Source organism: Meles meles, chromosome 2, assembly GCF_922984935.1.
Source record: "Meles meles chromosome 2, mMelMel3.1 paternal haplotype, whole genome shotgun sequence".
Taxonomy (NCBI): Eukaryota; Metazoa; Chordata; class Mammalia; order Carnivora; family Mustelidae; genus Meles; species Meles meles.
Window position 1 is genome coordinate 123,325,676 of NC_060067.1, and position 23,956 is coordinate 123,349,631.

Consider the following 23,956-nt stretch of genomic DNA (forward strand, 5'->3'; position numbering starts at 1 on the left):
ACTTCATTCTTTGCCCAAATCTATTCTCCAACATCATCCTATCAGCAGTGTCCAAGTCCCATAGCCTTGTGTCTTCTAAAGTCATAACCCTGAAATAGACATATAATTTAAAAGAGAGCCTTTACTGGGAATCCTTTTGGGTTCCTGTCTAGGACTTCAGCCACCAGAGGTACATTCCAGATTTGCTTCCATGGAAATCCACAAAAAAGAATGACAGAAAGGTGGGTTTGATAGGCCAGTGCATGCTCTACTCAGTTCCCTGCTACACGTCCAAGCATGTAGTACATTTCCTACTAGCCATTTCCATGTTATGTATAGGAATTCAGAAGACAATCATCAGCCACTGCTATGTATCACTTGAGTCTTGTGTTAGAAACAGAATGCATCTCATCTGCTTCTGTCCATGAAATCCTCTTCATTGTGTGAGTTTGTCAAGAGAGCAAGAAGTTAAAACACAGGCTTATTAGGAGGTATTGATGAATCAGAGTAGTGTAATATGAGAATCGCCTGCAGATGTCTACAAAGCTTAGAGAGATTCTTTTCATGAATAACTACAAAAACTGAGGATGAGATGGAAGTACACGGGTTTTCGTAGGCCATGCATCCCATCCTGGATACACGTTCTTTGAGCATATCTCCCAACAACCAAGTATTGCTTACAGAAGGCCAACATTTCCTTCTTCTCCTAGTACTTCTCAAATTAGTTATTAACATAATTCTTAGAACCTTGATTATGACTCTAAATTGGTATCATTACTTCAAAAAGTACAGGGTTCTCTAGCAAGGATTTATATAAGCTATATTCCTGTTTAAAGTAGGTATCCATTTCTTTTTTTTTTTTTTCCTCACATTTGACAAATATGTGTACTCAGAAACCTCTTGACATTAGTTTGGATCCTGCCCACCCCCTCAGAACATGTTTTTCCTTCCTGGCCTTCTTTTTACACAATTTGTTTCACTGTTCTGCCTGGTTTTGTCAATTATTAGCCTTGGGCCATAGAATTTTTTAATCCTTATTAAATTCAGTCTCCCCATGTATAAAAGACTATGCATATAATATTGTGAGAATTAATGAGATAATAATAATGTAAATAAAGTACTGAACATGAGCATAACACATAACAATTCGTAATAAATGTTTACACCCTTTCATCTTCCTAGAAAGCCCCAATAGAGTGAAGAATTACTTCTTAAAATGTATCTTCAAGTCTTATTAGCTGAAACTCGTTTCAATTGACACTCCAATAAAAATCTGTAATTGAGGAATGGTTTTAATTAATTACACTCTAAAATAAGTTTAACTAAATAAAATAAGTTTCTAGAATTCAATAGTATCGCTAATATACTTTGCAAGAAAAAATCTGAAATTTTTGGAAAAAAAATCAAACAGGAAATTAGACAAGTATCAACTGTGTGGAATGCCACATAATGCAAGTCCCCATGGATAGCATCACACAACTCCTGTTTCTCAATCTAGAAATGAAAAGGAGAAAACAGGCCAGACACAAAAAATGCAATTTCAGTTAAGGTAGCTGAGCAGAGACATATAAACTTAGGCAGCAAATTTTGCTGCTAAAACTTATTTCTATGATCAAAACAAATTATGTGATTCAAAATAATTTAATTAAAATATGTTGAAAGTTTTAATTTAGAATATTAGCTGAGATCCATAAGTATTTTGAGATTTTTTATTTTTCCTATTAATATTAAGATGTGTTATAAGAATTGAAAAATTAATTCCTGATATTTACATTGACCTCATTGCAAAGGTTTTGGATAATGACACAAAGAATTTTGCAGACTCTGCTTTGAAAAATGAATTAATTGATAGAATCACAAGCAGTAAACAATAATCTGATGTAAAATATACATGATTTATGCATGTTTAAAAAATTTAGCCAAGTTGTCTATTTCATAAGTTTTACATCTCATAGTTGTAGAAGGAAAAGGGCAGTAGATGGGGCAAATTCATTTCAATCTTTAAAACATTCTCAAGCATTTTTAAAAGTCAAAAAGGGAAACAGTATTTTAAATAAGCACTATCTTTTTATCACAACTGCATGTGAAATGAAGACACTTTGAAGAGGAAGTTTTGAAAACACTGAGAATTTTAGATAAGTAATTATGTCACTATCTGTGCTGATGACTAAAACTACCTTCACTAAAGATCTTTGCCCCAAATACTCAAAATGCAGACTAACAGGACACTTAGATGTTTGTGAAATCTTTTTATAGTTCAAAATTCTTGGAATTCTTGTTCTTTATTCTATCCTTTACTCTAAAGGAAAATTACCCATTTCCAAAATAATTGTATATACTAGAATGTATATTTTATAGGTAAATGTAATGATTTAGGAAATAATTGAAAGTGTTAGCTTACTGGAATAATCATGGGAGCCTACTTTTAAAAAAACATTTGTGTTGTTGAGAAAAATTTCTAGAAACCTGACTCTGAAAGTGTCACCTGACTCTAGAAAGTGACTCTGAAACCATCAGTTCTATGCCTTCCTTTAACAGAGGAAGGATGCAGAGAAGTGATTAATTGAACGTGACATATCTCACTAATGGTCAAATAAAGTCCATGACCCTCAAGAGCCCTGAGGTTTCATAAAAGACAAAAATTGATGAGATGTAGGAAGTATCCTTTGAAAGTTCAGAGAAAATGTAAGTATTGAGTCTAAGCATTTAAAACAAAACAAAACAAATAAACAAACAAAAAACCTAGGAAAAAGATTCAACATAGATGCAAGAATGTGGCCCTGGAAAGCTGTCTTTTTTTGTTTGTTTGTTTATTTTCAGTGTAACAGTGTTCATTGTTTTTGCACCACACCCAGTGCTCCATGCAGTACGTGCCCTCCCTATTAGCCACCACCTGGTTCCTCAACCTCCCCCCGACCAACCCCCTCCACCCCGCCCCTTCAAAACCCTCTGGCTGTTTTTCAGAGTCCATAGTCTCTCATGGTTCATCTCCCCTTCCAGTTTCCCTCAACTCCCTCTCCTCTCCATCTCCCCATGTCCTCCATGTTATTTGTTATGCTCCACAAATAAGTGAGACCATATGATACTTGACTCTTAATGCTGATGTTTCCTGCCTGCCGTCCCTGGAGGAGGTTCTGAACGTTAAATACCAGAGTTAAGTTAGGGCTATGCTGGCTTTGTTAAATAATCAGCGCATGCTGAAAGCAAGGCCAGGACGATTGTACATTCAGCCACATCCAGGTCAGTGGGCTCACATCTATAGATTCCGTGCTTTATTCTAATAACCTCATTTCTCAAGACTGGCCACAATGGAGGCCAAACAGAAGGTGTGCATCTATTTATCTGAAATACGGTTTTAACTCTAGTGAGGGATGCCATATTGTTTAAGCATTTGTGACGTTGTACTTAGAAAATATATTTAAGTAGGAACCCAGGCTCACAAAATTTAGCAAGGCTTATGCTAATACACTGAGTGGATTCTGTTAATCTCTTCTATGACTTTGAAAAACAGGAACAATGAGTTAGAAGAGAAAGATATTTTATCTTAAGTCAAAATATAGGTAGTATTGATTATGATAAATTTTTGGTAGTTTAATAAGTTGATATATTAAAAATTCTATTTGCCTTGCTAGAGACATTAAGAAAGAAAACAGAAATAAAAGTCACCCAAGTGGGAAAAGAAGAAGTAAAACATTCACTATATGGAGATAACATGATGCTATATATAGAAAACTCTAAAGACACTGACAAAAAACTGTTAGAACTAATAAAAAATTCAGTAAAATTTCAGGATCCAAAATCAATATACAGAAATCTGTTGTGTTTCTATATACTAATAATGAAATATCAGAAAGAGAAATTAAGAAAACAATCCCATCAATAATGCACCCCTATGTTTACTGGAGCATTATTTAAAATAACCAAATTACAGAAGCAGTCCAAATAACCATAGACTGATGAATGGATAAAGAAGATGTGGGGTGTGTATAAATATATACATCAAAAAATGAAATCTTGCCATTTGCAACGATGTGGAGGGAAGAGAGAATCTTGAACAGACTATATGCACAGCATGGAGCTGGAGGCAGGGGTTGATTTCATGACCCTGAGATCATGACAGGAGCCCAAATTAAGAGTTGGATACTTAACCGACAGAGCCACCCAGGCACCCGCTAAGTGCCTTTCTATTCTAACAGAATAAGGAAAAAAAAACAATAGAATCCAACCCAGTCAGATACTACTACTGTGGCTAGCACCACTACCTGTCTTCTTCCTGCCTAAGGAAAGAAGTATGGGGGGAAAGTCCTAAGCCCCTCAAGGCAAAAGAGAAGGAACTCCAGAAGAATCACTTGCCCCTGGAGAGACTGTCAGGTTGTTCTTAACTCTGTAATGTGCTTGGGGTGTTCTGAACATATCCCTGAGTAAAGGGCAAAAGAACTGCAATGCCGAGAAAATTTTTATGACAACGTGAAGGAGCCTGGAGTGCTACATTTGTCCTATCAGCCACACCTGAATTTCCAGGAGATCAAGTTCAACCAGGGAAGGTGTGACACCTGGTACTGACAGCCTGGCACCAAGAAGCTGTGGGTGTACTGCCCACTCGGAGAGCGGAAGGGGGAAAATGAGGACAAGATAGCAACTGCCGCATCTCCAAACTCCTGGGCGGTCAAGATGGTTATAAAGAACCATGAATTCAGCCAGTCAAACCAAAGAACTGCTGTAGTCTCTTACAGCAATAGGCTCTTAGAGATGCTTTTGTCCTTGATCTCTTCTTCCCTCCTCTGTCAGCTCTCAATATGACAGGCCTCAAAAAGAAGTAAAGAGTATCCAGTGCATGGCTCTCTCAGACTCAGACACAGACACAGACACACACACACACACACACACACATTCTCTCTCTCTGTCTCTATCTCTGCTATCTCTCTGTCTCTGTCTCTCCCTCCTCTCCCCCATCTTTAGTGGTAGAGAGAGAGGAGAACAACATGGGCATACTGTGCTTCCTCCCTGCTTGAAATACTCCTCAGGACTGATTGGTGCTGAGATGGGGAGGAACATAGATGAGATTAAAACTAAGTGTGAGGCTTCTGTTTTAAATTACATTGAAATTTAATCATTAAAAATGACTGGCGTAGGAGGGGCTTGGGTGACACAGTCAGTTAAGTGTCTGACTCTTGATTTCAGCTCAGGTCATGATTTCAGGGTTGTGAGATCAAGCCCCATGTGGGCCTCCATGCTCAGTGGGGGGTCTGCTTAAGACTCTCACTACATCTCCATCTGCCCCTTCCCCCCTACCTCCCAGTTTGCAGGTCTCTCTCGTGTGCTCTCTCTCTCTCAGACAAATAATTTTTTTAAAAGATTTTATTTATTTCTTTGACAAAGAGAGACACAGGGACAGAGGGAACACAAGCAGGGGGAGTGGGAGAGGGAGAAGCAGGCTTCCCACTGAGCAGGGAGCCAGATATGGGACTTGGTCCCAGGGTCCTGGGACCATGATCTGAGCCAAAGGCAGATGCTCAACCAACTGAGCCACCCAGGTATCCCAATAAATCTTGTCTTTTTTTTTTTTAAATGACTGGCATATTTTCTCAAAAGTTTAAACATGGTTACCATATAAATCATCAATTTTACTCCTACATAAATAACCAAGAGAACTGAAAACATACATCCACACAAAAACTTGTACATGAGTACTCATAGTGGCATTATTCATAACAGTCTCCAAGTGGAAACAACGCAGACGTCCATCAACAGAAGAATGGATAAAGAAAATGTGACATATAGATATAATGGAATATTATTCAGCCATATAAAGAAATGAACTACTGATACACACTAGACACGGGTGAATCTTGAAAATATACTAAGGGAAAGAAGCCAAAATTCAGAAAGTGAGAATACCAATACATGCCTCTGGCATTGCTTCCTTATAAAGACAGTCAAAACATTTTATAAAGTATAATTTACGTATTTTACAATTGATAAATATTCACTGAATGAACGAACATATGGTAATAGAGCTAGAAAAATAGAGAACAGCTGGAACTAGGCAAGACAATGGTAAAAAAGAAAGGACAAGAAGACTGAGTTCCTGAAAGAAACTTAAGAGAAAATAACTAGCAAATGGCTGTGAAATGCTCGGTATATCAGGGGAAGAAAAAGTCACCTTTTAAAATACATTACTCTGAGCACTATAAATGTAAATGTTCAAATCACATTTTCACCTATTCATTTTCCCCCCAAATTCTCTTCTCCACTAATTGAGAGAGTGGAAATATGCCTAGGTTTATGCTAATGAGATCATCTATATACAGACTATCTGGTTCCATATATTGAATTGCATCCCAAATACAAAAGGCTTCGGTCAATATGATTAAATGTCAGAAGCAGAACTCAAGGGATTCAATTCCAGTAATTCACTCTCCAACTGGGGTTGAGGAATAAGATAAGAAAACCAGGGCTGCTTCTCTCTGGGGTAGTCCAGTTCTCAAAGAAAATCCTTCAAGTCTCCTTTGCTGTCATCATAATCATTTTGATAAGCTCTGAAGGAGCCCCAAAAGTAATTTAAACAAAGAGAAACGACATCCTACAGAGGTGAGCATTGTTTTTTGAGAATCTTTCCCTGTGAGTTCAGTGTTTTGACAGCACAGGTCACAAGCAAAAATAGTTATCTTCCGCTCTGAAGTTAGCATTACTTATATGAGCTGATCATCTATTATTTTCTTTATTATTCAAGTAATAAAGTATATATTATAGATCCTGACAGGGTATCCTGATAGACAAAGATGATAAAAATGATGATAAAAAAATGATGATGATGATGGTGATGATGATTCTAACACAATACTTAATATTTAGTCATGTACTGTAAGTATTCTAGAAAAAAGGAGTATTCTAGAATCATTAAAGGTATGCTAACAACTACCCTGGGATGTAGGTATTATCACTTATAGTTAACTGATGAATAATTTAATCAAGTAAGTAAAAACAAATTTACCTAAGGCTTATAGCTAGTGATGGAGTCTGATCTGAACCCAGGCAGTTCGACTCAATAATCTACACAAAACAGCTGCCTTCAGTGGCTTTCTAGGGAAATGCCCATACTGTAACAAAGTCAATTCTAGAGAAAATTATGAGGATGAAATCTCATAACTGTGTTCTCACTGGCTACCATGTCCCACCCATCAATCTCAAGGGTTTGTTTGTCTTTTTTAAGATTTTATTTATTTATTTATTTGAGAGAGAGCAGGAGGGAGGAGCCGAGGGAGAGGGACAAGCAGACTCCAGGCTGAGCATGGAGTCCACTGCAGGACTCAATCCCAGGACCCCGAGATCATGACCTGAGCCAAAATCAAGAGTCAGATGCTTAACCAACCGAGGCACCCAGGTGCCCCATCAATCTTTATGTTTGTCCAAGACACTATCTGCTGCTCTTCACCGCAAGTGTCCCCTTCAGCAGCAACAGATTTTTTCAATCCTTCTGTCTACAGTCGAAAATGACCTGATGGGCATACCCACAATTCATGCTTAGGTAATAATGTATGACAAAAGGTCAAGTGCTTACCTGTAGTGTTCTACTTTTCCATCATTTTTCTAGAGATTATGTCATAATACAAAATAGCCAATTAAAGGAACCCCAGAGAGAGCTGCAGAACTGTCAGAGGAAAACTTATTGGTTAGGTGGGCACTCTGGATTCCTTCACAATGAGCTACATCTAGAATGAGCCCTATGTTCACTCTTTAGTTCTAAATTCAATAAACCATGGAAAACAGGCATGTAAAAGCAGGGAAAATATAAGGTCTCAGGACAAAATCTACAGTCCTTAACATGGCTTGCTTGTCTGTATGTACCTCTCCAAATTATATCTCTCATGACTTCTTGTGTTCTTTTCTCCCTTGACCATAGCATACTTCCAAACCATCTACCAAAGCACCATGGCCTCCACCTTTTTATTCTGCCATATATACCACCCCAACAGCTTGTAATAAAGCTGTATCATCTTTCAATTCTCAGTTCAACATACATTCTTTTGAAAAACTCTCCCTGAATCTTGAAGTGGTAATAGGTGTCCCTCCTATGGCCTCCAATGGTAAATAGTTATTATATTGTATAGTGACTGCAGTAATCTGTAACAGCCACTGGAATTTAACCCTGAATTCATGATGCTTCATATTATTATAGCACCTGTGGCAGGGACTGCTCTTTTTCAATACCCATGTTCTCCTCGGCTCCCAGGATAAAGCTGGGCTACATGGCCAGCCCCCTTTGCACCTGGGTTTGGTCATGTGATCAGTTCTAGCTAATGAAATGTGGACAGAAGTGGTAAGAGACACTAACTACTACACCTGGTCCATCCCAACCTTCTATGCAATACTCCCTTTTATATCTGCCTTCTAGTTGACAGGAAAAGGAATGAACTCATGGGGAATTTAATAGCCAAAAGTTAAAATTACAAAATCTCTGGCAGCCTAGGTTTCTAAACACTTGTTTGGAGAAGACCAAGAAGATTCCCCCCTCACTCACCTGGAATCTCTTTGGACTTTCTACTTGAGAAAGAAGCTGCTTCTTTTTAAAATTATTTTTGGGGGAGGAGGAGGAATATATTGGTTACAGAATTGGTTATATTACCTTTGTATTTCCTGGAAACTAGCATAACTACAGGCACATTAGAAATGTATGTGATGATTTTTTTTAAAAATCAAGTAAATGAATGAGTAGTGTTAAATATCTTAAATAAGTTCTTTTTGTCATGTTAATATAAAAAGCTAACATCTATTTTATGCTTACTATGTGCCAGCGATTTCTAAGATCATTTACATAAATTAATTAATTCAATCCTCTTAACAATATTATGACATAGGTACTATTATCTCATTGCACAGATTAGTAAATTAAAGCTTAAACCGGATTACTCACTACTCAATGTATCATAATTAGTATCTGGCTGAGTCAAGATTCAATTCCAAAAAAACCTGACTCAAAGTCTATATTTTTAACCACTCTGAAATGGCTGCATAGAAGTAAGCAATTTAAAAAAAAATCTTCAACGAAAACAGAATAAAATATTTTATATTAATAACATCATCTCTTGATATAATCATTTCTAGGAATGTGCTAAATTTCCCAAAAAATCTGTGTTGACACACAACACCATCTTATAGGTCTTTTTAAATACCAAGAGATTCAGTTGCTACATAGAAGGTCAGTTTGTGATTTTAAGGATGAAATCCAAGTTTCAGGTTCCTAATATTACCTTAAACACTTAATTAGGGTTTTGTCTTCTTCTTGCTCATATATTTTATTTATTTATTTTTATTGTGTTATGTTAGTCGCCATACAGTGCATCATTAGTTTTTGATGTAGTGTTCCATGATTCATTGTTTGCGTATAACACCCAGGGCTCCAAGCAATCCATGCCCTGCTTAATACCCATCACTGGGCTAACCACCCACCCCCCGCTTCTATAATTCTCTGTTTGTTTCCCAGAGTCCATAGTTTCTCATGGTTCTTCTCCCACTCTGATTTTTCCCTTCTCCTACTATCCTCCATGCTATTTCTTATGTTGCACAAATAAGTGAAACCATGTGATAATTGACTTTCTCTGTTTGACTTATTTCACTTAGCATAATCTCCTCCACTCCCAAGCAAGTGCTTTAGAGATTTCTTGATTTCATTAAATCACAAGTTTCATTAAATATGTAAACTCAGAGCTTACTCTTAAATCGGTAATCAATTCTTGCACCTTTAAGAGGTCAACCTCAGATTATAATTCACTCAAAATCACTTTATTCTCTATAAGTTAAGAAAATTCAGTGTTATCTAATAGAGTGTCATCTTCATCATGTCCAGAAGAGAACCCTCTCCACACAATCAGATCAATGTCTGTTCTAGACAATCTAGACTAGATTAATTGGGTTGGTGTCTGTTTGGATTTCAGTCATTTCATCAGAAGTCTCAGGCTGGCTTCTAAAAATCACTGCTTGGGACGCCTGGGTGGCTCAGTTGATTAAGTGTCTGCCTTTGGCTCAGGTCATGATCTCAGGGTCCTGGGACCGAGCCCCATGTTGGGCGTCCTGCTCAGCGGGAGTTTGTTTCTCCCTCTACTCCCTGCTCATGTTCTCTCTTTCTCTTTCAAGTAAATAAAGTCTTTAAAAAAAAAAAAGCAGTTGTGCCATTAACAAATAAAATAAAATAAAAATGTAAGTAAAATTAAAAATACTAAAATTGTTGCTTAACAAATTCTAATACCCCAGGTATTACTCACAAGTATCACCAAACTTGAACCTTAGCTATTATTCAGGTAATGATATACTTTATGATAGAAGTAAAACAGATGGTTTCAAAAAAGCACTAGAATTCATCACTGGATTCATTTTCAAAATGTACACAACTGCCTTATATTAGAATAAATATAATGATCATACTTTATCTCTGACTCAACTGCTGCCCTCATGCTACAATATCTATAATTAAGGTCACAGTCATTTGTCATTATCATTAGTGAAAGATGGTCAAACAGATACTGTCGCCAAACTTGGTGTAAATCTGTTTTAAAACCGTTTTAAATAGTTATTCAAAGGTGTTAGGGGTGTCCAGGGTTGATAGAAGAAATTTTCTTTTTCTCGGATTCTCCACACAGTATAATTTTAACTTTTTTCCATATACAAGTGGGACTTAATTTCAAAGATAAAAGAAGAAAAAATATGACTTAAAACTGGAAAACTATAGTACCTATAAAATGTTTATAATAACTATGGGTGTATTAATTCATTTTTTAAAATTGGCTACACACAATATTTTTCTGTGCTTTGTTGTTGTTGTTATTTGAAAACATCCAAAATCAACTTTATTTTTTAGGAATACCATTTTTTTCAAGTAATCTCTACACTCAATGTGGGACCCAACGTGTGACCTCAGGACCAACTGAGACAGCTAGGCACATCTTAACTTTATTTTGAAAATCTGTTCTGAATAAAATCTGTATCCGTATGAGTGCAATACTGTAGAAAATGATTTGAAGAGAAAGCTTTGGCCTAAATGGACTAACATTTCTCCATTTTAAAAATTATAGGATACAGGGGCGCCTGGGTGGCTCAGTGAGTTAAAGCCTCTGCTTTCAGCTCAGGTCATGATCTCAGGATCCTGGGATCGAGTCCCGCATCGGGCTCTCTGCTCAGTGGCGAGCCTGCTTACCCTTCTCTCTCTGCCTGCCTCTCTGCCTACTTGTGATCTCTCTCTGTCAAATAAATAAATAACATCTTTTTTAAAAAAATAAGTAAATAAAAATTGTAGGATACAAAGAACTTTAGTTTGATTTATTTTAAACATAAAATAGTTCTATTTTGAGGTATATCTCTAATGTATTGCCCGAGGACCCTGATAAGGGGGTGGAAAGTCTTGTTTACAAATCAGGCACTGTCTCCAGAGAGAGGAGAATTTATAGGTATTTTTGCCTTTTGCTCAAAAAGAAAATACAAGAAACGTTATAGTGAGACTTTCTATGTTTTCAAACTTGTGCAGGTTGTAGAATATTTAGAAGGTGAGGTGCAATTTGAATAAGAACGTAAGACACCAATAGTAGGTTCAAATAATTAAGTGTATAATGCACTAAATCAGATATATTAAGTCCTAGTAGAGATGAAAGGTGAAGGTGTAGATAAAAGAAAAATCTATTTGAAAAAATTATATTCATTAACAGAGGTTTGCGACATATTAGATATTATGGACTGAACTGTGTCCCCCCTTCAAATTTGCATATTGAAGTCCTACCCCTCACCCCCATGTAACTATATTTGGAGATATTTAAAGTTAAATGAGGTTGTAAGGGAAGGGCCAGGATCCAATAAGTCTCTTGTCCTTACAAGAGGAGAAGAGATACCAGAGTGCTCTCACACTCCTGTACCCAAGGCAACAGGCATGAGAGGACATAGATGGAAAGCAGCTGTCTGAAAGCCAGGAAGAGAGGCTCCACCAGAGACCAAACTTGGTCTTGGTCTTCCAACCTCCAGAACTATGAGAAAATAGGTTTCTGTTCTTGAAGCCACCTTTTTGTTATGGCCGTCTGCGCAAACTAATACATTTTTTAAACATGGCTGCCATTATTCTTTTCTAACAAGTTAATGGAGTTTTGCAACTTGAGTAGCATAGGTGTTCTAGAAATAGCTTCCCATCACATACCAAAGAATAGTTGTCTTTGTACAACATATGCACCCCTGTTGTGGCCCCCCCTATCACTCGAACCCCATTCCTTGTTGTTTCTCCACTCACAAAATGAAGCTATCTATTGAGGTGCATTTTACAACTCTGTCTTTCCTCTGCTCTGAATTCTTTTCTCAGTTTAACTACCTGGAGCACTCCCCCAACCTTCAGCACCCCAGGTAACATTCTCCTCTTGCTTTGTGCCGCCTTTCTTAACCCCCCTGCACAGAATCATCACTCACTGTTTGACATTAATTGTATCTGTGTTTTTAGAGCATCCAGTGCTTACTTACATGATTATCTGTCCCCGTCATAATTTTGCTTACCTGTTTCCCCCAACAGATGTGTATTTTTTAAAAATAAGGATAATATGGAGTTTGACTCTATTGAGTTGAGGGGAAGCTCAGTAAAAGTTTCACTAAGATAAGTTGAAACCCTTTTTCTAGGGCAGGAGAAACACACATTTCAAGGGTGTTAATACTCTCCTTTTACAAATGCCTTCCAAGAAAGAGAAAAACAAATCCAGATTATGCTTATTGAAAACTTTTAGCTGGTTAGGAATACTTAAAAGGGTGAATTTTTTCACTAATGACGTTCCTTCCAGTAATAATGAAATAACCCTCATCAAAATATATGAAAGCTAAGGGCATTCTTATGCTTGAAAGCACCAATATTGAAAATAAACAAGCAAGAAGGAGTTCTGATTGAAAGAAAATCTAAAGAAAAGCTAAGAATTTGTGAGCAGGCAAAAAGTGAAACTGAGGGGAGACTGGATCAAGAACAAGGAAATCTGGCTTTTAGTTCCTCACCTGCCAGTCATTAACAATATCCCATGGCCAATACACACACATACACACTCCTGCACGTTCACACACAATAACACACAATTCATCTGTAAAAGGAGGGGATCTGTAACAACTAAAATTCTTTCCAGTTTTAACATTTTTCAAGATGTTCAATTGCTCTTCACTGAGGTGATTCTTTAAAAGAGATTTACTTGGGGTGCCTGGGTGGCTCAGTGGGATAAAGCCTCTGCCTTCGGCTCAGGTCATGATCCCAGGACCCTGGGATCAAGCCCTGTATTAGGCTCTCCGCTCAGTGGGGAGCCTGCTTCCTCCTCTCTCTCTCTGCCTGCCTCTCTGCCTACTTGTGATCTGTCAAATAAATAACTAAAATTTAATAAATAAATAAAAGAGATTTACTTAATGTGATTTAAACTTTGTTATCATGAATTAATTATGATTTGACATGTTAAGTTATGATTTTGACTTATGACTTTGATATATGAGGTTGAAATAGTCAATACTACTCACAGCACCTGGTACTAACCCTGCCCTTCCTGGCCACAGATACCCTTCATTGATTCACTCACTAACTCATTCAAAAATATGTTTCAGAACTTACAATGTGCCAAGCATCTACCTTCACTTAAAAAAATTACTTTTTTCTTTTCTTTCTTTCTTTTTTTTTTTTTTAATGTAGGCTTACACAACACAGGACTTGAACTCACGATCCTGAGATCAAGGCCTGAGCTGAGATCAAAAGCTGGATTCTCACCTGACTGAGCCACCCAGACACCCTAGAAACTACTTTTAAGTAAGGAATTGGCCATTCACAGGCAAATTGATGGTCCTTAAAATTACTAAGCACCCTCTACTACAGAAATTGTCAGTTTTTAATCTGATTCTTTGTGCATGTATTTGAACACTAGTGTAAAAGACTAAAAAACACAATGTCAAAATTCCTAGTGCTTGAACTGCTATGAAAGATGATATATAAAAATAATAGTTCAAATTTATTTACCCCCATTTGGCAGGGGCAGAGTGCAAGGGAGAGAGAAAATCTTAAGCAGATTCCACACCCAGCACAGAGCCTGACATAGGGTTCGATCTCACAACCCTGAGATCATGACCTGAGCATAAATCAAGAGCCTGATGCTTAACCAACTGAGCCACGCAGGTGCCCCTACCCTAAATTTTGACTTAATATCATTTTATTAACAAATGATATCTGGAAGGAAATATTAAGAAACTTTTTTTTCGGAAATAACAGTAGCCTATCTCTGGTTTGTATAAAAATCAGTACTTTCTCATCAATATAACTATATTTTGTTAATATTAGTTATTACAAGTTTGAAACACTGGTAACATAATGATATCAAAATACAACTTATCTTAGAAATATTACCAACTAAAGTGATTTTTATTTTGAGGCAATTTTCACTTGAATTAACCAGAATTTGTGCATTTCCTTATTTATATTTCCAATTTGTTAGCAAAATAACTACATTACCCTGAAGACCATCTTTAACTCTGTAGACCTTCTGAGAAACTACACAGAGAAATTAAAATAACATAGCCAAGGTTGATAAAATCCTCTTTGAGCAGCTTAGGATAGAGTTCCTCAAACTGGGGTTTCTATGCATATTCTCTGACATCTGCAAATTCTCAGATTTTAGAAACATTGAGCTTGGGCCTAATCCAAGCTATCCCACATTCATTACTAGAAGATACACTAAACTCATCAAAGAGTCAGAACATTTGTTTGATCTTCTTTCATATCTTCACTCACTCAGCTCCTGAATCCCCTGCTCTCCTTATCCCCCATTTAGGTCCTTGATCCTACCTAATTAATCATTTAAATGGTACCCATTGTGGCCAGACTGTACCAGAATAAGACTCCCTGAGATAAAACATTGGATCTTACTCATACTTCCATTTTATTCCATGTGTTTCTCTGTATCAAAGTCCCCATATTGGATCCTCCATATTCTGTTTTCTCACATTAACCTGATCCCTTTCTGAGTTTAATAAACACGATTTTATATTTAAGATGATACCATAATGTAATCTATAGTATAATCTATAGTGTAAAAAAGGTACAATGAGAAAAGAACCCTAGAGTGTAAGATAAAAGAAAAAAGACTCTACAGCTTTGCTTCTAATGCCCATACAATCTTGGTCACATTGCTTCGTATCACTAAGCCACAATTTCTTCATCTATAACGGTTAATCCCCACATTCCCCACTGGTTTGCTACAAGGAGTGCAAGAACTGGTATGGAAATGCACCAAAATTGTTATGATATTTTTATTAATTCTTATGGGATATTCTTATTAATTTATTTATGAGGTCTTTGGCTAAGGATCTATGAGGTTGGACTTACCTGGAGGCAAATCACGGCACCACTGTCTAATTTGGAGTAATGCATATTATTCTTAAACCTTGGTTTCTTCATGCATAAATGGGGATAATCCTATCTCATAGGATTATTTTAAGCAGTTCATAATATAATGTATATAAGTTCATAATCTAATGCCTGGCCCTGGTAAATAAATGCTTAAAAAATATTTCAAAAAAATTCAAAAAATATTTATAGAATGTGCATTTGTTGCTATTTTATAACTCAGCTAGACAAATGAGAACTTTGTGAAATTATAATGTCTGAGAATGTAAAATACTAAAGCAGACCCCTGATCCAAATTGCTAATTAAGCTCTTGAACTTTAACACAAGGGAAATAGCCTCAAAAACATACTGTTGGGGATGTTTATATCATTTGATCTATAATATTTCTTCCTTCATTTATATATCCTATAGCTCTAGATGAAGGGAAAACGCACTGGGGATACTTCAGGGAGGCACCTCCTTCCATCAACTGATGATCCCAGCTAGGAAAGACGATTGTAGCTACAGGCAGAGCTAGAGTTTTTTCCCTCTTTCTCATTGCAGCCTAGAGATTCGTGGCTGAGAAAATGCTAAATGAATAAGGAAATACAACACTGCTAAGAAACCACAAAGGACACAACAACGATTCCCAGAAGAGTGTATTATGTATGCTGATTGGATATATCAATGTTGTTCCATTTAGCACCATATCTATATTTTATGTGAGTTAAGGTGGAAAGAAGCCCCCTGGGAACTGATGCTGAAGGTGTCTCAAAAATTACTGAAAGTTGTGTTTCTAGTTTTCCTTCAAATCTATGCTTGTAACTGACTTCTGAGGAAAGGAAAGATGTTTTGGCTACAATATATAGCTTCTAGCTGATGTCCATTAAAATTTCTCATAAACAAAGTGTGCCTGAGGGACTCAGATGTCCTGTTCCCAGCTTAGTAAAAGTCAAAATTAATATTAGACAAGTATGCTTTTCCTCTTGGCCTCAATTAGTAAGTCCATCATCTTGAACCAAAGTAAACAATGAGAAAAAGTGTGAAAGATGCCAATGAACTGAAGGAGACCAAGGAAATTAGGTTAACCTCAGACTCCATCAATTTCTAGCAAACCCCTCTACCTCTTGGCTTGCTTATGACCACAGGGCTTTTTATTTTCTCTTACTTACCAAGGGCTTCGTTTCATCTTCATCTTTGAAATAATAGAGCTGATCTCCCTTGAGCACAAACCAGCGGGTATGCCAAGTCTTGACAAAGCCTCCTTGCTTCCTCAGCCACCCACACTTCATGGCATTGTTTCGCCCTTGGCCTTGCTGGGGGTTCTCGGTGGAGTCATTGTTCTCCTCCATCATCAAGCTGGTGAACTTTCCTATTTAGCAAGTAAGAAGAAAAAAAGAAAGAATAAGGTACTCTGACGTATTCAATTCCCTCCTAAATCACTTCTGTCCCTTAAAAAAAGCAGGAAGAGGGGAAAACATGTATCAACATACTTGCCATATTTCTAGAGGCAAACCAGACCTGACAACAATACGCCTAGAAAAAAAACTTACGGAAGGTTTGTTGTGTCTTCCTTTAACAAGCCAGTCACCTGGGTGATAATATCCCTTTCTTCCTAAGTAGAACTAAAGAATGGGAAAGTTCTAAAGGTAATGTGTTAAGAAGCAATTTTTAGAAATAAACTCACACCACCAACAAAAACATAATTCTTGTGATAATGGGCCTGTGTGTCTGGCATGCACTGACTGGGTCCTGCATGTGCAGGCCTGTGATTATCTGAGCAAACCAGCCTGACACATGTTAAAGTTTAAAGGGACTATTTTTAAAACCTCAATGGAAGACATTTGTTCTACATATGTGAAAAGTTCTCAAAATGTATCTGGTCCTCATTCGCCCACAATATCCCCATGAGAATTTCTTTGGCTGGTCAGGAATTAGTGCAACTGAAAAAGTCAAGAAAAAAAAAAAGAAGAAGAAGAAGAAAGAAACAAAAACAAAAACAAAAACAAAAACACCTGTTTGGGTAGTTGAGTTTCCTTCAACTCCGGGAGTGAGTGGTGCACTCCAGCTGCACAGGGAAGAACATTTCAAGGTTACGTGTGAAGGAGGGTAAGGTCACACACACTACACAGAGCAAGGCAATGAGTTCATCATGGAGAAAATATTAATTGACAGGTGACAGGTAAAGTTGCCGCAGGAACAACACAGGAGGTGGCTTTCCTGGAGAGCCGGGCTCCTGTGGCTAAAATAAAAAAGATATTTTCCTGTCCCAAAGGCTTCCTGCAAATGCTTGCTAATGTTTGTTTCTAAGCATGTTTTCGGGAAGTGAAAAGTTCAGTTTTTACCCTGTGTCTTTGAGGAGGATATAAGCATACAGAATACATAGTAATTCATAAAACAGAGAATATTCCTGTTTGGCATGGTCACATACAGAGTTTTTTTTTTTTTTTTTTTTTTTTTTGCTTGATTTCAGAAAACAAACTGTCCTTCTGTCTAGTCTTTATTTTCACCACGAATTTTTCACTCAATTTGTTCATACACAATCCTACTTGTAAATTCCACGCAGTTTCCACTGTCAGCCTTCGGTCTTTTACGTTACTTCCTTAAAAGTACAGGGTCAGACCCTCCACAGTCGGCCTCTAGTCTCTTTGAATTTAGTCCTGCCAATCCATTTGCAGGGATGACGCAGCACTCTGGTTCTAATTCTTCTTATTTGGATCATTTCCACCATCTCAGTGGTGTTGCGTCTTCTACCATCATGCCTCACAATCTATCTCCATTCCTGTTTTCAAGCTTCAAGTGGGTGGATTGACTACCATCCGTCCCATTCAGTATCCACTTTTCCCATTCTTGTACCGAAATATTCTCCTAATGAACAGGCCCTTACCTCTATAAAACACCTCAAAACTTCCTTCGCTGTACAGGGCATTCCCACGAGAGAAGCCACTGAGCACAGGAAACATTCTCCCCATCGTGTGTGTGCATGCATGTGTGCAGACCGGTTCATGCCTGATGCTTCCATTTGTTATGCCCTTAGGGCAGGAATTTTCAACTTTCTTCTTTCATAGTACTTCACCGGATATAAAGAGCCAGTAGACCTCATTCTAAATGAACAATAAATGCTTTAACGTAATTTAGATAATAACTATGCTTATTTAGAACACTCTTAAATCATCTTTTTTTGGCTTCCTGGTATTTAAATTACTCAAATGTATACAACTGGCTATTTCATCATTACCTATGTATTCTTTGACCAAATATCCTAACCTATAAAATGATTAAGGCAAACATTCCAACATATGCACACACAGGTAGACATACACAAAAATCTCTAATGCATTGTACAACACGTTCCTTCTTTGGGCTCTTCTCCCCCCTGCCCCATACTCATGTTTTATATTAAATTGGAAAAATTACCTCTAAAATGCTTCAAGGAAATGGGAAACCTACCATCAATAATATAAAAAAAAGTTTCTAGTTTTGCCTTTGTCTGCTATTAATACCTTAGTAAAAAATGTGTGCACATTAGAACATGATTTCATGATTTTCCTTGCCTACATCTTCTATAAGTACAGTGAAATCAACAATAAGTATAAGTAAAGTGAAATCTGTAAGTAAATTCTATAAGTAAAGTGAAATCAACCACTGAACTCTTGGCTTTAATGCCTATATTTTCATGACCCTAGGACACATTATAAACTATTTTAATAGAACTAATTGTAACAATTCATTAAAACAGGAATGAAAACAGATTATATCATACTCCTAAGAGAAAATAATATCACAACTACTACCTGGATGAGAACAATTAAGTTTTACTAAAGTAACCACAATTTTTACAGAGGAGTCTCTTTTTTTAAGATTTTATTTCTTTATTTGAAAGAGAGCAAGAGAGAGAGCTTGAAAGGGGAGGGAGGAGCAGAGAGAGAGGGAGAAGCAAACTCCAGGCTTGATTCCAGGACCCCTCCTGGGACCCCAGGATCGTGACCTGAACTAAAGGCAGCCCCTTAACCAACTGAGCCACCCGTGTGCCCCAAGAAGAGTTTTAGTATTTCTACTGAAATTAGATGGTTCATATTCTACCCTTCATCTTTACAATGAAGATGCTGGGTTGGATCATTTCTAACTATGGTCCCTGAAAATTTCAGCACTCTGAAATCTGCCATCTCTGTAATTCCATAAGGATAGAGACACCAGATATTATCAACACCTAGGACAGTGTCGGACATATGGTGACACTCGATCAATGTTTGATGAATTCATAAATTTTGTAATGGTGGTGCTAGATATCTTAAAGTAAACATGATCGCCCTCTGAAACCTGATCCTGCCTGAGCCTGATCTTAGTAAGTGGTACCATGACACACCAAATTAAGGAGGAGAAAAAAGAAAGAAAAGGGGAAAAAAAAGAAAAGTGATCATTTTTGATTCCTGACTCTTCCTCTTCCTGAATATCAGAAGATTATACACATCCCCAAAATATTTCAGAGCCAACCAACTGGCTCCCTCTCCAATGCCACCCTGTGACCCAAGCCAACATTGTCTTCGACTAGAGGATTCTAACAGCCCCCGGACTGGTCTCATTGCTTCCATTTTTCACCACAAACACAAACATATGCTCACATAAATTCATTCTGCATAAAACAGCCAAAGTGAGCTTTTAAAAATTTAAATCAGGTTATGACTTTCTACTTTTAAAATTTTAGGGGTGTCTGGGTGGCTCAGTGGGTTAAAGCCTCTGCCTTCGGCTCAGGTCATGATCCCAGGGTCCTGGGATCCAGCCCCGCAATGGAGGGTCTCTGCTCAGCAGGGAGCCTGCTTCCCTTCCTCTCTCTCTGCCTGCCTCTCTGCCTACTTGTGATCTCTGTCTGTCAGATAAATAAATAAATAAAAATCTTAAAAAAAAATTTAATTGGCTCCCACTGTACTGATTTAAAAAAACCTGGGCCTTAACCATGACCTGTAAGGCTCTGAGTCACTTGGCACCTGTTTACTGATTCATCTAACCTCATGCCACCTCCTCGTCATTTCCCCCAGTCCAGCAATGCACGTACACACACACACACACACACACACACACAGGCCCTGACACATGCAACCACACCAGCTTCCTTTCGGTCCTGGGAATACCCAAGCTCCATTATGCCTTGAGTCTTGACACTTGCTGATCTCTGCCTTGGCTACTCCTCCTCACGCTCTTCACGTGCCCGACCCCTTCTCCTTCTTCGAGTCCAGCTCTCATCTACCCATTCCAAGAAACACTTATGAATCACCCAGTGAATCAATTCCCCTGTTGCTGTTCTCCATCACCGAACTCTGACCTCTGCCTTCCTGAAACTTAACTAAATTGTTATTTCTTTAGCTGTTCACTGTCAATTATCCTTCCAGGAGACCATAAACTTCACAAGGTCAAGGACTTGCTTTTCCTCCCTGCAGTATACCCAGTGCTTATTTGGTATTCAGGAAACAATTGTTGAAACAATGAATAAGCTATGTGACAGCCACAAGAGAATTCCTGTAACTAATATTTTGGACTTCCTAAATTGCATTTAATGCCTTAAAGAAGATTGTGTACTTTAAGAACCTGAATTTTTTTTCCCTTTAACAGAGAAGACTTCAATTAGCATGAACATTGTTCTTAAACACAATGTCAAAATCATCAAATCTAAAGGAACCTGAAACTGCCTTCCATGAAGAAATACAACAGTCAAAATTTACACTTTTTAGCTGTGGCAGGAAATACATGTAATCAATTGTGGTTTAGCATGAAGAAAAATACAGTTTACTGAAATTCTCAGAAAATTATTTAACTGAATTTCCACTGGGAAAGTACTTTCCCTGTGGTCAGAACATGGGAGCTGGGTAGTACAGGAGATTACAAAAGAGAACTATCAACTTAAGTGTTTAGCAAACCCATGTAACAATGACAATAGAACGATAACATAAATTAATGGTTACTCTAAACTAAAACAAAAACAGAACTGAGAAGTTAACTGGTGTCTTCACATCAATCTTCAGAAAAAGCCTCAGTGATGACCAGTGATGAGGACTGTACCATGCTGGGGCTTGGAAAGTTCCCATCATTTGATGGGCTGATAGCTTTGAATTATTTTCCAGCTGTGGAAACTGGTTTGTGTACCCTTTTAGCAGTCAGATGGGCTGGGAACACAATAGTATTACATGGTGCAATCAGAGATGAAATGCACACTTCTAGCAGAATTTTCTAAAAGTCAAACAGCCACACTTGTAAGTATTTATATATGTGACTTAATTTCAACAGAGATAAACAAACAAGCACAGAAAAAAAAATGGGTATAGAATGCGTATGCCAAAGAGTTGTAATAGGTGTGAATTTACCTGCATGACTACACATGTTAGCAAACACAAGAGAATGACAAAGGAGGGAGGTGGGGAAAAGAAGGGAGAGACAACAGCTTGGATAGCCCTACAATTCCACCCTATGGCCTTTGGGACATTCAGTGAGCGCACGCTCCCAGGACAAGTGGGAGGTGTCCTCTCGCAGCCACGTTCCCTCGGGATCAGGTGGGGTGCGTCTCTTACTGTGCAAATGTGACCCCAGAGTTTCAGAGCACACGTGATTTCACCCCACACAGCCCTTCAACCCCGATAGTTATCCTGGTTGGTCCACCAAAGAACAGTGATTTGTTCTACTGCTAGGGGAGAAAACAAAAATAAACCTGGCAGATTCGGTAAAATGCTGCAATTTGCGAGAGATTTATGTGACTTTTGAGAGTAATTTTGTTCACATCAAATTGTCACCTTTGGGGTTGACATTAGAACCTGATTCCTTTACAAAATGAATGTGCTTGCACTGTATACCGTATGTAACTACAGATAGTCAATATTTATCAAATTCTAACCTCTTTTTTAAATTATTTTTTTATTTTTTTTTACAGTTTAATTTATTTATTTTTCAGCATAACAGTTTTTTTTTTTTTTAAGCTGTTTTGTAGCTGTTGCTAACATGATGGTTTGTCAAAGCAGTAGTATACTTTCTTGGGCTGTATGTCTAAATGTTAGCATATAGCCTTTCTATAGGTTGTGGCTCATACAACAAAAATACACACACAGAACGAAATACTATATGTGCATATAAGAGTGCATGTATATGCACGTGTGTGTGTGCACATGCACGTGTGTGTGTGTGCGCGCACACCTGTTTATGGTGGGTATGGGCATTTATGCATTATAGTGTACTCTCCCTAGAGAAGAAAATCCTGAAAGGCAAAACATTTATTATTTTTTTTTCTTTCATCTTTAAAATGTTAATTCCAGGGTGCCTGGCTGGCTCAGTCTGTTAAGCATTGGCCTTTAGCTTAGGTCATGATCCCAGGGTCCTGGCATAGAGTCCCACACCCAGCTCCTGGGAATCCGCTTCTCCCTCTCTTCTGCGCTCCTGCTCTCTTGCTATCACTCTTGCTATCTGTTGCTCTGTTGCTATCTCTATCTCTCAAATAAGTAAATAAAATCTTTAAAAAAATAAAATAAAATAATAAGTTTCATGGCACTAGAAGACATGTAAGCATATTCCTGCAAGAAAAAATAAATAAATAAAAGAGGTCTGCCACAGGATGTTCACTGACCAATCTGATCATGGGATAGGTCACGGTTAGTCTATAAAGTTACAGGTTTATTTTTATTTTTATTATTTCCCAGAACATTTCTTCAATAACTGCAATTATTTACTTGATTTAGAACTTGAAACTCTTTTTAATATACTAAATGTTCAAGTAATTTCAGACTTGACATTTCATTCTCTCTTTCTCTGTCTCCCTCTGTCTCCGTGGTTTTCTCTCCATGAGACGGCACAGGCAAAGGCCCTGTGAGCACACATGAAAAAGTGGTTTCCCGCAAGCCAAGAAAAGAACCTTTCCAGCATCCGACCATCCTGGCACTTTGCTCTCAGACCTCCAGCCTCCAGAACTGTGAGAAAATAAATTTCTGTTGCTTAAGCCACCCAGTCTATGATAGTTTGTTATGACAACCAGAGCAAATTAAGACAATGTGTATTTATATAAAAATACATAAGGAGGGGGCACCTAGGTGGCTCAGTGGGTTAAAGCCTCTGCCTTCAGCTCAGGTCATGGGATCTCAGGGTCCTGGGATCAAGCCCCGCAATGGAGGGTCTCTGCTCAGCAGGGAGCCTGCTTCCCTTCCTCTCTCTCTCTGCCTGCCTCTCTGCCTACTTGTGATCTCTGTCTGTCAAATAAATTAAAAAAAAAAATACATAAGGAGACTTTAAAGAATTTACTCTTCATATCTTGTGGTAAGGTTAACCGCTAACAAAAGAAAACAAGTGACTGAAAAATAGTTCAGTCTCTGTCCTTCAATCTCCAGCACACCATCTCTTCCTTTGAAAAATGAATCAAACTGTGGTGTCTACAAGGGAATCAGTGCTCTAAGTCCAAGAATGCAGAGGATCTAGTGTAGACCGTTTTAGCTCTGAGATAAATTCCAGGAGCCTAAATCTGTTTTAAGAAACGTACCTTGAAAGGGGCTTTGGGTTTTCACAAAGGGTTGTTCTCACTGCCTGGACTTCTCAGGGAATCTTTATTCATCCTCCAGCCCTTCTACAAAGACTTCCTGCCATCCCCA

General features: G+C 37.8%; 1 protein-coding gene across 1 annotated transcript in view; it reads right to left on the reverse strand.

Moving 5' to 3' along the window:
- The window catches only part of ARHGAP24 (Rho GTPase activating protein 24), a 534,495-nt gene that overhangs the window by 419,767 nt on the left and 90,772 nt on the right, over nucleotides 1–23,956 (reverse strand). Inside the window, exon 2 of the mRNA XM_045998038.1 lies at nucleotides 16,514–16,713. Within this exon, the coding sequence (XP_045853994.1) occupies nucleotides 16,514–16,713 (200 nt within the window). The remainder of the gene's footprint in view (nucleotides 1–16,513; nucleotides 16,714–23,956) is intronic.